This window comes from Platichthys flesus, chromosome 21 (assembly GCF_949316205.1).
Source record: "Platichthys flesus chromosome 21, fPlaFle2.1, whole genome shotgun sequence".
Classification (NCBI taxonomy): Eukaryota; Metazoa; Chordata; class Actinopteri; order Pleuronectiformes; family Pleuronectidae; genus Platichthys; species Platichthys flesus.
The window spans coordinates 18,289,076-18,305,160 of NC_084965.1; the positions used below are offsets into that span (position 1 = coordinate 18,289,076).

General features: G+C 42.2%; 1 protein-coding gene across 2 annotated transcripts in view; it reads right to left on the minus strand.

The window, feature by feature from the left end:
* The window catches only part of tgfbr1b (transforming growth factor, beta receptor 1 b), a 126,794-nt gene extending 111,733 nt beyond the window's left edge, over positions 1-15,061 (minus strand). For both annotated transcript variants that reach the window (XR_009911979.1, XM_062379527.1), the window contains exon 1: positions 14,982-15,061. Coding sequence is in view for 1 of the 2 variants with exons in the window: in XM_062379527.1 (XP_062235511.1) it covers positions 14,982-15,045 (64 nt within the window). In the remaining variant the exon portion in view is untranslated. The remainder of the gene's footprint in view (positions 1-14,981) is intronic.
* Between the last annotated feature and the right edge of the window lie 1,024 nt (positions 15,062-16,085).

Genomic DNA, 16,085 nt, shown 5'->3' on the forward strand with positions numbered 1-16,085 from the left:
TGAAGCATTATGTTTTCCTGATTAGTGCAATTGTTGATTTAGTCAATTCTCTTTTTTTCCATTAGAAGAGTAACGCTTCTTGCTGGTGCAGATGTTCAGGTACCAAATGAGACAAACACACCTGTTACAAAAAATGTCATATGGTTGGGCACACACTTATTGCCGACTTGAGTAGTGGCAGTCTTGTATACAAAGGTGTCTCAATGTACATAATGCTGAAATGAATGTAACTGAAGACAGCTCATCCCTGAAGTCAGTGTGCTAATGTCCACTAGGTGTGTGAACAGAGCTCACAGCAGGTATTTTCTGTCCTATCTATACCACTCAGTGCCATCTAAAATAACTTGTGTTGGGTTATTGACAACCTATTTACGAACGATTTAGATGAATTTATTACATCTTGACCATGACGAGTTAGAATTAAAACGTAGACATCTGAAACTGGAATAATAGTCATATTTAAATTGCAGATGTGTGTTATACATATAGAAACAGCGTTGTATTAAAGGACTAAGTTAATTTCAAATAAATAGTTGGACAGGGCCAAAATTTTACTCGTGTTTTTTTAATCGAGTCGCAGCCCTACTCTTCAGAATTTGCTGTGGGAAATATGAGATGCATATAAAAGCTTACGTCAGTGCTTCTTCACATCGAGTTGTGTGTTGTCACACCCCTACTAGTGATGTCACAGCAGGTATTTCGTCTGCCACAGCTGATGGGATTTACTTGCTGTGACATTAGTGCACCATGGCTGAATGCAGCTCAGACAGCTGTGCAGTATCAAAGCTTTGCTCTGTGGGATTCAGCTTGAAGCCAAAGAAAGTCTGCAAACTGTAAAATTAACCAGTGTTTCCCCTTAATTACCAAGACTATGGCAGTGTGCCATAGTGTGATTTGTCTCACCATAGATTCATAATTACCCTAAATTTTGACATGAGACAACACATGAGATCTCTAACAGTGTTTTGTACCCTTGCTTCATTGTAGAGCTCATGCCATGATTTCTCTTTCATACACAAACATTTGACCTTTCTTTCATTATCTGACTGACCATTAGTAGCAACAAGAGAAATCAACGTGCCAACAAAGCAGCTTTTAATAGTCCTTGCAGGAAGCCAGCACTCATCCTCACTGAATAAGCTGATAACTGTTATCTTTTTGTCTGTTGGCATTTTCAGAGTGGTTACAATTGCTTTGTAACGCAGTGCCTGAGGGGACCAGGGCACACTTTGTTGATCTGAACCAAGGTAAGGTATGAAATGCTCACACTAATCAAACAAACCTGATGCTGGGGTCAAGTGTTCTCAAATCAACCAGCATCTGGCTGTTGCAGAAACCCTGTGATCCCACATTTTATGGCCACTTTTCCCAAACAGGTTCAACGATTTGCCTCAATCACGTTAATAGGCTCTCCAATCTCATCTCTGGTTAACTGTAGGTTTCTCTCTGTGTAAGTGTGGGCGGGGCCAGCCAAGGACCCCGTGGCCCTTGAACATGCATCGTATTAACATGTGTTTTCTGTGATCTGATCATAAGTGGACAACTATGATTGCAGGCAGGCAGACACACCTGGCAATAAAATGTAGCCCCACATGCGTCTCATGATCACATCTCAGATCAGATCTCTCCTCCCTGCTCTAGAAAAACAAACAACACGTCAGTACAGGAGGTTTTACCCAGTCTGAGTACACATGTGTGTCCAATGTTACGTATGTGTCCGTGTGTGCATGTGTCGGCACGAGCGAGTAAAATAGAGAAATGAGGCATGATCAAATCTATATTCGATCTGAATGCGTTCACACCTGCAAACGTATGTCAAATTGGCAATTTATCATCGTCAGCACCTTCTTCCCGGAAAGTTAACGGGGAACTCTTTTTTTAAAACCTTGGTCCTTGAAACTGTTTGATATTACAGGCAATATGGACTGAGCTTGTTAGAAAATCTATCAATATATGTTGTATAAACCTGAATAGATGATTATGTTGACAATAACCTTCCCATTCATATGGAAGCAATGGTAAGGCCATTTTAAAATGCAGGCTGCTAGTTTTCTTTGCAAGGTCACCATGTAAAGAGAAATACATGACACAAGCCGAGGATGTACCCAATGTGCTTATGCTTGTTTACTTGCCTTGGTGCTTGTCATTCAATGTTCAAATTGCATTTAGAGGCAACGAGGCAGGCGCTAAAGACCTTAAAAGCCTTCATGGAAAAGCCATATTTAATTAAATTCTCAGTCTATGTGCTCCGTGTGAAAAAGCAGCCAATCAAAAAGATGTTCTAAGATTAATGACATATCTACTGAAACTTTTGTAGTTAGAACTGTTAAATTACACCATTGAAACAGTGAGTTTCTCAGCACGTAATGTGTTTTGAGGGTGTGAATACTGCATTTCAGGTGGTGTAAGGAGAATTTAAGCTTTAGACAGGGAATAGAAGCAATTTTTTAAGTAGATGACACATGTTTGTATGCACTTCCTTTGTAAAACTATAGCTGTTAAATCTATATTTCATTTGATGAACATTGATTATGTACACAGCATTGTGGTGTAACATTTATTTTCCAATATTTTGGGGGAAACTATTTCAACTGCAACATCCAAAAGTCGCAAATATTTGTTTTTTTTTATCGGTTATTTTGGTAAACAGTGTGGCAGCCAGGAAGCAGCCGAATCCAATAGAACTGAGGATATTAGGGGCTTATCTTCAGGCATAAAATAAAACTGCCGTCCTGTTTTTGCTACTGAAGTGTTTGACGTTCTTACTAATCCCTATTGTTAGTTTGCCATGCTTTGGGTCATTAATCCGCTGATTGAAAAATTAAGCAGTCTGCAGTGAAGCAGCAGTGGGCCACAGCTTTGTTCTGCTGCTTAAAGAATGTAAAGTAATTTTCATTAATGATGGATAATTTCCAGAGCACAGGAGGAGGAGCACGTGATAATGTTCGGACTCCTGTTGAGAGGACGACCCTGCATCGATGCAGAGACTGAACATCATCGTGTTTTCCACTACGTTCATTAATTGTCCGGTCGTCCTGTGTCAGAGTTTCTGTTGGAGCTTCCTCCTCACTCCTCTGACCTGCAATCTCTTTACACTTTAACACTAAACACCAGTACTGATCACAAGTTATTGGGACACGTACAGGACTGAACTTTGTGTTTGTTTGATCGCTCTAGAGTTTAAACAACACATGTTTAAATCTGCTTCAAACAGAGGCAGGACATCAGGGTTAAGTGACCAGAACGATCCGGAGTCATGAGCCGACAACATCGATTTATAACAATTTTAAAATATAGGACTAGATGGTGAATACCCCATGTGATTATCAGTGTGTGTATGAAGAGGGACACTCTCACACACTCCTAACACCTCCAGTGCACATGGTGCGCTTGATGGCACAGTCATGTTCTGAATGTTTTGGATCAATAATGTGGCTTCAGTTCACCACTATGCGTCTGCATGGTCATTTTCCCGTCTCCAAAATGCCTGTACGCATGGGTCCGAAAAAGCGTACATGTGCGCACATTCTCCCGTCAAGTTTGTTTTTATAGATCCCAAATGTTTGCATTTGTGTACGCAATGGTTATAAATGAGGCCCCAGGTCTGTAGACGTACTTGGATTGCCCTCCTGGTGGTCACTCTATTTTCTTTATCCAGATAGTGTGAAGCGACCGCAGATTTCTGCACCAGAATATTTCAAGTTCTGTGCTGACTGCTGATAGTAACTATAGTAACAGCAGGAGAAGATTCACTACATGGTAGTCAGGAAGCCAGCACTTTGTTCAGTTTGCCATTTCCTAAGTGGTAGTTAAAATAAATTCTAAATTGTTTGCAAACATGGGAAGAATGCATCTCAACACAGAATTTATATTGTCCCCAAGGCGACAGGACAGTAATTATTCTGAAGCCCTGCACAGGCAACACTGTTTGTGGACTAAGTGAGTGCACCCCCTGTAAGATTACGCTGCAGCAGACCAGGGGGTAAAAGAAGGGTTGCAAAATAGGTGACACATCAGCTCCATTGATGACATTAATGATAAAACATCAGTGGTTTACTGTAGAGCAAATCAATGCAGCAAAAAGAGCCTGTTCATTATGTACACACACAAAGTTAGGGGTGCATTGACCGGTAGAGACATCACAAGAAACGTTGATGCCTGGATGAGAGAGGTCAAGTTATAATGAAGCAAAAGCTGTACATTTTTAAGCACTCGGAAAAACACATCTCCCTGGAGCGAGGTGAGATGTCTGTGCCAGCTTGGAACAAAGACTTGCTTTCAGGCTCCACAAACATGAAAGTTTCCAAGTCTGATTCAAAATGTTCAACACTTTTGCTATCCCTAGGCTCTAAAAAGAGATGCCGTTAGACATTTCAAACACCCGTCCTGAATTAAACATTAGTCTCCGATAAGCCTGCACCCAGCTGACATCACAGCCTCACTTCATCCACAAACAGGATGCCTCTGAACTTGACAACTCTTTGAGAGCACATCTCCCCTGTAGATGAAGCTCCTGTCAAGTATGTGTTTGCCAATTTGGGCAAATACCACAAACTGACTTTCATAAAACACAGGCAGGTAAGCGACAGAACTTCCCAGAAACTTTAAACCAAACACAGATAAAAATCAGAGGGGTTAATTATCTTGAATGAAAGGGAAGGTTATTGTCAACATAATCATTTAATCAGGTTTATACAACATATATTGCTAGATTCTCTAACGAGCTCAGTCTCATACTGTCTGTTATATTAAATCGTTTTGTTCGCTGCAGTCAAGGACCAAGGTTTTAAAAAAGAGGCTTATGGAGTTCTTGACCACTAGTCCTTAATATTTTGATAAGTGCATCCATCTTTTGTAAGATCTTTTGCAAGCAGAAAAGCAGGACAATCAACACAGAAAAGAACGAGAGTGACACATTACACATTCTCTCTAAAGGTTTCACTGTATTCCACTGATCTACACAAGCGGCAGTAATGTGCCAAGAAATTTAGCTATTTTTCTGCAAGGCTGCCTGTTGATACAAATGTCAGTGACTGTCTGAGTGACATTACTGTACTATTCTCATTCAATATATTTGTAGCAAACAGTTATTAGTCAGTTATCAGGGATTGTAAATTGTTTGCGTTGTCCAATCCGATGACAGGTGTTTGCAGAGTTCTGCCTGAGACCAGACCATTTGATTGATAATGTTTTGTGTTCTAATGCCAATTATAAGGAGATGATAAGTATCAGTCCCCCACCTGTAGGGCTTGGGCAACTCATCAACGTAATCCATGTCATCGATTACGTAAATGCATTGAATCAATGAACTTGCGCCAACATGTCATAAGGAAGGTGGCTGCGCACAGTCAAGGCACCTAGTCATCTGAGGAGCAAGTTGCAGCAGGGAAAAAAAACACATGACACACATGCTGTTATTAGATCGTAACAGAGCGTTTCTATTTAAACCTGCACACTTTTTCTAGCACTTACAGTAGTCTTAGTTTAACCAGCGCAGATTTTTCAGTCTTTACGGTAGAGTTTACTTCACTAAACCAGAGAAGGTTGGAACAAAGAGGAAAGTTAAAGCTGTTCAGTTGTTAATATTAGTTAAGATTGTTTATGTGAAATGTAGTTATATATGAAGGAAGAGAAGATATGGGCAAACCCAAAACCAGAGTACACTTCAGATCTTTCTGAAAATGTATAATAAACAGTGTGGAAATAATATTGAATTATACTTTATTCATCTTCAGAATGTTTATTTAATATGTATAATCAGATTTTAACCTCATGCTGATATTGATACAACAAGTAGGATAGTTCAAGATTTTTTTTTTTTTTTTTTTTTTTTACTTTTGAACTTGAATTTACACAGTGTTAATATTCCTCCAGAAAGTTACTTGAAATTTACTTTGGTTTTCATTTATTTTTCTGTTGGACGGCTTAATGCAGATGATATATTTAGTTTATTTTAATGGACCAAGCTCTTTCAGAAATTAATATTTGGAGGGATATAGGTCCTTAAAAAGCAGATTAGCAGTTCAGACTGGGCTATTTTTTATTGTGGAAAAATACCTTGCAGTATACTTAGTTTTTGGCAGATTTATTTGTAACTAAGAGAAGATTGTTAAATAAATAAAAATGACAAGTTTTTCAATTTCGATTTTTGACAAATATATTATTTTATTATTCAAGTAATCGTTAAATGAATCTATCGCAAAGATGCTGTCACACATGTTGCCCTGCCCCCACTCTCTTCCTTAGATCATTCTGTGTCGGTTCCCCTTTTTCAGTGGGGCCTTTCAGCTTGGAGAGTCATTTCCATAGGTCACGGCCCCAACCACCCTACCCCCAGCCAGAGGGCCAGCTTCATTATGGCCAGTCCTTTGTCCACACCAGATGTGCCCTCTGAATGTGTGTGTTGAGCAAGAGGGCCCACTGCCCCGACTCAGATGATCCTCCCCCCTCACAAAAACACAGAGCACACCAGAAAGGCTGCTATCTTCCCTGCTGAATGGTTTGACCTTGCAGGTTGGGACAGGAGCTAAAGCTCAGCAACATACTAGAGACCAAACAGTGGCTGAAACACACCGTCCTTGACACTGAAGAAACAGGGGATCGATTATCAGTTTTGCACAAATAGCTTAGAGATTACAGAGGTGGCCAGGAAAAAAACCCTAACAGGGAAGTAAAATGGCATGTTACGCAGTCAATCCTCATTCACTTGAGAATTTCAGGAAGACAGGAGAGAATAGCAGTACCACTCATCTGTAGAGCTTTATATTGGTGTGTCCCAAAACCTAAGTGTAGTGTTCTTTGACACCCTGATTATGATAGGGTGCCAATGATGAGAAAATCTCTACACTGACCATGAAGACATTACTTTAAGCTCAGTTGGTCAAACCTGTTTATCTCATGTTGCATTTGCAGAGAATTTGGGCCTTAGCACCCTTCGCTCACAGCTATCACAACCACAAGACAAATACTACGACAACCCTGATAACAACCCAACAGTATGTCTCCTGTGATGCAACCTGCCTGTTTCTTAACTGAAGAACACGTAATGCTGAGGAAGCTTTCTGTTCCTACACAACAAAGAGGACGGATGTATAGCTAAACATATTGAGAATGGTGAGGGGGCTGGGTGGGTACATCTGTCTACGCTGCTAGTATTATAAATATGCAGGACCTCGATCTAAAGGTTAGACAGCCAGTGCCTTGGCAGCTGCTCAAACCCAGTCAAAGCCCCCCTAACACACACACAAGATCTATTATAACAAACACATCTGAAGTTGAAGCCCCTAACCAAGGAGTCCAATAAAATAGTCACCATCATTATCATCTGTCCTTCTCACTGCTTCCTAACATAGACGTCTTCACTAAACAGCATTTCTCAAGTAAATATCCTGCAAGCCAAACAAGCTGCATAGCAAGGCCGTCTCTTGTTGATGCAGCAAGGACCTGTTTCAATGCCAGCCAACTCTCGTTGAAGAGAGGATTCTAAAGCACCAAAAAGAGATGGTTTCTACTTATACCTGTTTGGTCTACATGGGTAGCGATAAATTGTTATAGGCTTGCAAAACTAAAAGTATAATAACTCAATTTGTGTCGAAAAGCAGTTGTTATAAGAAAATTTGAAGGCTTCTTCCTCCCTGCCAACTTCCTTTTCCTGTTTTCAGTTGGTTTCACAACACCAACCAAAACACAGCCACAGACTTTTCAGGTTTCAGGTTCAAAAGGTCCAAGTGATTCCAGTGAAAACCCAATGTGAGAAATGTGGTTAATTCATATAAAATGGAAGTCATTTTGGTTCATTAAATATTATTTATATTAACCCCAAAAAACCTCAACTATTATTAACCTTTTACCTTAACTTAACGAGCCAGTATTCACACTTCCTTGTACACAATATTGGCTATGCTGGGCAGTCCAACAACAAATAAAGCCACAGATAAATGACTACGTCACTTCCAAAATAGACATGTGGACATACACACACTGGGAGGCTGGGATAGTGGAAGAGGCAGAGTGGGACACACCAGCGGAAGTTATTGGAGGCCAGAGAGGGTGCTGTTTAAAGCAGCTGACTCAAAGCTCAGATTGAACTGGCTAACTGTCTGATTGGCTGCTGTCGAGCCTGGCGCCCCTCTCATTTGTGATATACCACAAGCTCTGAATCTGCAACTCGAGGGAGAACAGTACCGCAATTATTGTTCAGTTTTAGTTTCTTATAGTCTTTCTAAAAGTCCATCGATGCACTTAGATTAGGGCTGCAACAACTAATTGAATTAACGACCAATGGATTTCAATGACTTTTCCATGACTTTTCAATAATTTCCGTGACCCAAAATTTTGTGAAATCTCTCTGTATACTCAAAAAAGTGAAGGAAAAAAAAAAAAAAAAAACGCACCCAGACCCGGGTCAGTCCGGGTTCCCCTCCGCGTGGACTGAGGGTCCGTGTGCGGACATGAAGCCGAGCAACGGAGCTAGCTCGGCGCTGCTTCCTCCAGCTGCTATCATCTTCACTTTGCTGCGTTCAGGGCAACTCTGATATTCCGACCTCCTGCCACATAGCGAAACATGCAATAGTTTCCATTGATGGAAAAATAATGTCAGACGAAATTCGTAATGATCAATTAATCGATCGTCGATTAATTATGCCAATTCCTAAAATGAACGACATGAAAATATGAATATTTTAAAATTTCATGACTTTTCCAGGTTTTCCATGACCGTACGAACACTGAATAACAAGTTTGCAATTAATTTGGTCAACGATTAGTCTAAATTTCAGTTAACCTGCTCCAAGGCGAGTTACAAGTTGCTGTGACAACTTCACTACAATTTTCATATTTAATAAAAACACAGACAACAGCAGTCATAGCAGGTTTTTTTGCATGGACGTTGACATTTTGTTTTAATATGGAGCTGATCTAAGGCACATGTGTAGAATGTGTACTCCAAACAGAGACAATACAAACATGACTCTGGTGTCCACAGCCATCCATGTACCAGAGTATAACTGGGGCCTAACTCGCTCCTCACACAAACTATGAATCGGGAGTATAGCTTGTGATTCCCTAACCTCCACATGAGGGGAGCGATCGCGCGGGGGGCATTGGTGCTTATGAATCCAATGGGCACTGGCACGGCTACAACCTCTCAAATTAGTCGTGGATCCTTGGTCCAGGACAAGGGGCGTCCAGGGTCACCCACATGCCTGGCATTCCTCCATTGCTAGTACTGACAGCAAAGCACACAGCACCGAGAAAAACAACGCTCCACAGGCGCTTCATTGAAACACACACACATCTGACAAAAAGGCCTCAGCAGCTAGAGAGGGGGGCTTAGAATGTGGTGAAGATTAAAGTTAGTCGAAAATACTCTCCAGTCTACAGGGAATATTAAAACAAGATGAAAAACGCAAAAATATCTAGCGAACCCTACGGACAGCTGGAAGCAGAGCTCCAACTATCGTTATTATGAAATATGTAATGACTATTGTTGTTTTTCTAAACGGACCGAAATGAAATAGAAATTATACAGCCAAATGCATTACTCTCTCAAGTCTCCCTTTAGAAGGGCTCCTTATTAAAGATCGTGGATTTTTTTTGCTGGGTAAGCTAAAAAGTGTTTTCACAGTTTAAGTCATTGAGGTCTGGAATAGGGATGCACGATACTAGGAAAACATGCCATATGCAATAACGTTGTTGAATTTTGCAACGACAATAAGAATTTCGATAAAGAAACAAATGCTTAAGTATTCTGAGGACAGCCTGGCCATAGCGCCACCAAGTCCAGGGCAGACACCCAGAGAGCCATGCACAGCTCCACCAAGTCTGCGCACAGTGTTAATTTGGGATCTTTCATACATGTTTGGAGTGTTTAAAGTCGGGTTTTGCCATTTTTACCGTCTCAGTCAGCATTGAACTGATAAAACCTTTGTCTCTATCACAGAGAGGAGCTGTTCACTAACAACCGAATCGAGCTAAACAGCGTTGATATTTGGGCATCATTTCAAACTAATTGTACAGAGTCAGAGACGTCAGATGAGTCTTCGAAAGAGTTAGTGTGAGAGAGGGCAGCAGAGTCAGTGTGTGTGCACAACGTTATCTTTCCCTAAGGTTCTGAGGACTTGGTTTGTTCAAGCTTTACATAGGGACATATTTTAATTCCAATACCTCTGGCACAACAAAGAATACAGATTTGTTTATACAATCACTAGCGTCATTGTTTGTGTGTTCAAGTGGGTTGAGTGAATGAACCTGTCACCAGTGTTTCCCCTAGGTTTACAGTTTTTTGGGGGGGGCGGATATTTGTATCTGCTTTTCAGGTGGTGATGCGACATGTCTTCCGATGGATACTCTCTGTCCGCTGGTGGGAGTGTGCTCACCTGTCAGTGTGTGTGTGAGCGTGCACGTGTCTGGGTTAGCCCATCGGGACGGAACTACGCCATACGCGATACAGAGAGCAGAGGAGAAATATAAACGCGTGTCCATGTAGAGCCATGCCGTCGTGTAAATAAGATAAATAACATAAGGCCATTTAGATGGTTTAATAAGAGCAAGCTATAGACCTGTTTTATAGGAAAGGTAACCTTAAATGACCTATGTTGAGATCAAGCGCTATATTAAAAAAACATGTAATGGTAGGGGAAACATTGTCACAATTGTAAAATCTTTACATAACACTATGGTTCCGTAATTATGTCAAAGAAACTGTAACAGCTGAATCTGCCGAAACATGACACAGGTAGTGGTAACTCAGGAACTTATGGGCTGCTTGTAGTTCAAAGTGTTTCATCCCAGGACATCATCTGACCATACCGTCTGTGTACTCGCACTACTTTCAAAAGAGGTAGTCCATTATGCTGCCAGATTGTTTTGATATAAACCAACTAGCTATCTAACAAAAATGCCATCCATCCAATATAACTTTCAACAAGATGTAATGCTTTTTTCCATTTAATGTAGCGGAATAAGATTTACGTTAAAAAACGTCAATCCTCATATTTTCACTGCAAGTTCATCCTAACCTGCGTATTCAGATGACTAAGCCGTTGCTTTTGAATTTTTCATAAATAAATATCTTCAAAAAACAGATTATAATAGCAAGGGAGTGTAACGTTAGCATATCAACTGACCCTGAATTTATGCTCACCGGGACACAGACAAAAATCTAAAAACTGGCTCAGAGTGAAGAGATCAAGACGGAAATTTAAAGAAAGGGTGATGAAGACGAGAGAGGAAGGACTGCTACACGGCAAAAAGGATAAGGTACGGAAGATTTAATGTCCCAAATGGGATGGCATTAGATTAAATTGTCCTAATCGATCGTCGGATTAACGTTAATTTTCGATTAATTGATTTTTATATTAAAATTCACTATTTATAGGCTATATTAAAATGCAGTGAAAATGGAAAACAAAGCGTGTTTCCTCATTGAGATCTTTATTACAAGATGAACAACTCCCGTGGCAGTTAAACGGGATCCGTTCAATGGTTACACTTGAAAATATGAGTTGCTGTACTCTTAAGCCCCGCTGAGAGATCAGCAACTAGCCGCTGAGAGCTAGCTCGATTTGACGGTTCTCGACCTCTCAGTCCGGTTGTTGTCACTCCCGGAAACTCTCACCAAGACCCGGGTCTGATGGGTTCCCCTCTGCGTGGACTGATGGTCCGTGTGCGGACATGAAGCCAATCAGCACAGGCTAGCTCCAGGCTGCTTCCTCTAGCTGCTAACATCCTCGCTATGCTGCGTTCAGGGCAACTCGGATATTCTGACCTCCTGCCCCATAGCGAACATGCAATAGTTTTATCGACGAAAAAATTATGTCAGACGAAATTCTTAATGATCAATTTATTATGCCCACCCATAGTCCCAAATCAAGGCAGTATATGCTTTTTTCCTGACAACATATTTCTTGTTTCTTAATATGTCAGAAAATGTCCCTTGTTTCGAGCCTTCCCCCCCCCCACATGTTTTAAGTAATTTATCTTCCAGGATATTTTTTGAGAGTTGAGTTTCGGCTGTAGCCAGGGTAGGGTCAGCGTTATGTTTGTGTGCAGTCAAACACACACAAAAAAACAACATTATGCTATTCAGAAAATGAAGGTCTGATTACCACAGATAATTTTGTTCCCTGGTTATTACATCGGAACTGATAGGCTCATTTAAACGCCAACTCAAACCGAACAAAATTATAGTGTCTACATTTTGCTTTAGGGACACTTTTCATAATAGCATTAAACAGTGTTTTGTGCCATTTCTTCATTGTAGAGCGCTGTGCAGAACTCGATGACCCAATGCTCTCTCTCACATACAAACACAGTGACTCATCTTTCATAGTCAGAATGGCCATCAACAGGACCAAGAAATTTGCTCCATCGCTGGACTTACAATAAATATGTTTTACCGTCCTTGGCGTAATTTGTTTATGCTTAGGCTGTACAAGTTCCCACATTATTAAATGCAGTTCTGAGCATGCTGCCTGTGAGTATATCGCATATGCTTTGCAATATGTTGTATGAAAGTGGGACACAGGTTTTGTAAATTGTATCTCTCTAAATCACCAGATGCGTCATTACTAGCAGTAACCCTGGAGCAAAAACTGTGATGACATGCTAAACTAATCACATCATTTGTGTTCTGGGACCTACAGGATTGATTTGGAGTCTTGCTTGGCTGCCGTGTACATTTGAGTCAGAGTGCTGACACAGCACTTGATTGTACCAGCCACTCCAGCTAAATGTGGCCCGTTTACTTACTATGCCTAAAGGGGGGCACATAGGGGGAGAAACACAAGACTCAGAGCAGTCAAATGAAATTGGAGGGCTGGAGCAAAGGAGAGGGAGAAACAAGTGACAGAGCATGAGCACAGAGCCGATTAGGCTGGTAGGATGAGGTGAGTAGTAGTGACACCACCTAATTTAGACTGCTGCCGGGACTCGGATGTGTGTGGATGCTTTTGTGTGTGCACTACACGGTTGTACATAAGACAAGTGCATGTGAGCTGCAGGGGTGTGGTGCTTAACACCCCACAGCGGCTCATATTAAAAAAGGTGTAATTTAAGGTGTTCTCTGGCAAACTGATATTGATTCCTTTGTGGAGACACATATATACATGTATGCATGCTGTAGACGCTGGATATTCAGGTTAGTCACATTACTGCTGAAATGAAAATTGGAAGACTGATTATCTGCATCTACAATATTGGATTCTTGTCTGATGTAAATGACGCAGTCCTGAGCGTGGACTCCAGCCATGACAATCCTATTGCTGGACAAAGGGGCGGAATGCTCTCTCGTCTCGCGTGTCCCTGAGCCAGCATATCAATTTGATAACCAGCCTGCATCTGAAGCAGTGGCGGGGGGAACATGCGAACACGACCATGCGTTTCGGCACGAGGAGGCTCCGATGAGATCTTAATGCATGCTGCCCGAAAAGCATGCTCCTCCATTCATTATGAGGCTGGTACTCTCTCTCCCTCTCCGTCAACACAAAGGAATGTGACACAAAGGAAACTCTGCGAGTCAATAGGAAAGAACAGACTCTACCAGCTATTTTCACATATGAGGAAAATAGCCCTCACCTTTTGCAGTAGCATGCTGGCTAATGCAAACAAAGGAGATGGCCAGTTTTGCGGCAATAACAACAATGCATGAATGGAAGCATCGGTGCTGGCTGGTGGACCAGAGTCATTCCCTAATGAGCAGGGACAAACGCTTCAGCCCAATTCACAAATCAGCACGCCGATTCCCCCGAGTGTGTTTAAGAGACGTGCACCTCTTGGCATGCAGAAATGATGTCAGGTAGCACATAGCAGCAGGGTTCCCTTCACCGCTTCAGCCGCAGTCTTCTTCAGCCGCGTTCACATGAGGTGAACTCAAACTATCCCTGCAGAGCGGTGTGCAGAGGGGATTCGAAAAGAATGATGTGCATATTAGAAATGCATCAGAAGGCTCACAGGAGGGGTCGAAGACATTAAATCGTCATTTTCTGAACAGTGACTGTCGCACACGAGTCCGTTATGCTGTTAAATTTAGATAAGTATGGAAGATATCGACCGCCTTGTGTCTTCACAGTAAGCTGCAAACATGTGGTGCACATGAGGACAACGACCCGCGCTAAGAGAAACTGTTAAACTTGCAGCTAAAACACGGGCACATGTCAGAAGTCTGTTTTAGTGAATCGCTGCGGCTAAATGCTAACGGGCTAACTACCGCGGGGGAGAGTAGATATGGACGAGAAGTCAAACTAGCAGCGAACAGTTCATAAACTAAATAGACAAGAGGACATACAGGGTAGAGACAAACCTACCGATGGAATAGACAGAAAAATAACTGCGAGAAAAAAAATCAAAATATACCTTAAGGGCTTAACTCGCGTTTAATAGCTAAATCGCTAGCTTAACCCTCAAGAGCGACGACCTGACACGGGGACAGTTCAGTGAGGTGTCAACAATCGAACGCAGAGAAGTAACGGGGATCCGGACACTCCGCCCAGAGGATCCGTGAACTTCTGCTGTTCAACTGTGTGCTCAGGAGGAAAAAAACCTCGGGATGGGACAACCAGCAGGTAAATGAACAACCACTGTCCGACTCAAAACGGCAAACATCCAGCCAGGGATGCTGCCAACTTTGTGTTTGTGAAACTGGCTGTTCCGTCGACCGGACAACACTCCGGAGCTCTTTGTTGGCGCTAAATCCGCAAAAAGCCGAGGAAAACACCCTCTCCGGTTCCGGGCGGTGGCCGTGGGCTCTCCTCTACATCCAGCGTGACTTTTAGCTCCGCTGCTCCATTTCCCCCCCCAGACAATAAACATTCCTCAGGCAGGCAGCGGCAGGCTGGCCGCCGACCCTGCGCCATCTTAGTTAGACACACTCCGCTTCTTCATGCCTCTTGAACAAAGAGCTTTTCTAACGGAGCCCGCCTGAGCCGCGGGAGAAACTTCGGAGAAAAACGCCAATTGAACGTTGTCCGTTAAAAGCCACTTACCGCTGTTTACTTCAATCCCTGTCCCGAGCAGGAGGACGAGCAGGAGGCATGGTGTTGCATCCATCGTGGCTACGGACCAGACTGGCAGCCCAGTGCTAACTTCTCCGAGTGCTCAGGAAGGTAGCCTTTGATTGGCTGACAGCACCGTAAGTCCTGCCTCTCCAGCGTTTGTTGGGGGGAAGAGCGGCCCTGATTGGCGGTGGGACCTGCCCCACCCCGCCCCACTGGAGCAACGCTCCCACTGCTGTAAACAAACACTGTTGCCATTCACTGTAATGACAAAGTGTACATTTACAGGCTTCATTCATTTTTATTCACATCAACCAATGTTTTACAAAAAACAGTTTCGAATTTTTTAACAAACATCTTATAATATAGCAGTTATTCCTGTATACCCAATAGCTCTTAAAACTTAGTATTATTACATGTAATCTTGTTATTTTAAAGTTTCTCTGAGGCATACTGCATTCTGGCCTCCAAAAAAGGTTTGTCAAAGAATAAAAGATGTATGACTTCTCTAAACATGTCTCACACAATCTGGCTTTAATAAAACAGAAAAGTGTGTCTTGGTGAGGGAAAAATCTATTTAGTCCTGGAGGAAGGCAGACAGGAAGGAGACACTCATGTGATTTTTGCCAGACATAAAGATTTTCTCACCGTGACTCTGACTGAAGGAACATATCATGGCCACAGCACCATATGCCCAAAGACAGCCCTCGCACATTGTCCTAAAGCTGATGGTGCTTCCTCTCTGCCACGTTAACTTCATCACTTGAGTAGACACACATACACACACAGTTGTCCGGGCCTCCATTCCCTCCCCCTCCCTCTGGTGTGTGCACGCACTAACACACCCTCCATAGTCCCTGGAGAGTGTGACAGAGATTGATGATGGCCTATTATTTGATGTCCAACTGAGCCCTGCATGGTCCTGCATACACACACACAGGTACACTCTTGCTCATGCATATTTATCATAATGATCCCAGCAAGGGGGAGAATAAGAATAATGCTGCTGGTCCAATGAGTAGAGCAACAGACAGTGTTTACTGTAAACTGAAGATGAGTCAGAAACACACCATATGTAGGATTTTTGATAAAGTT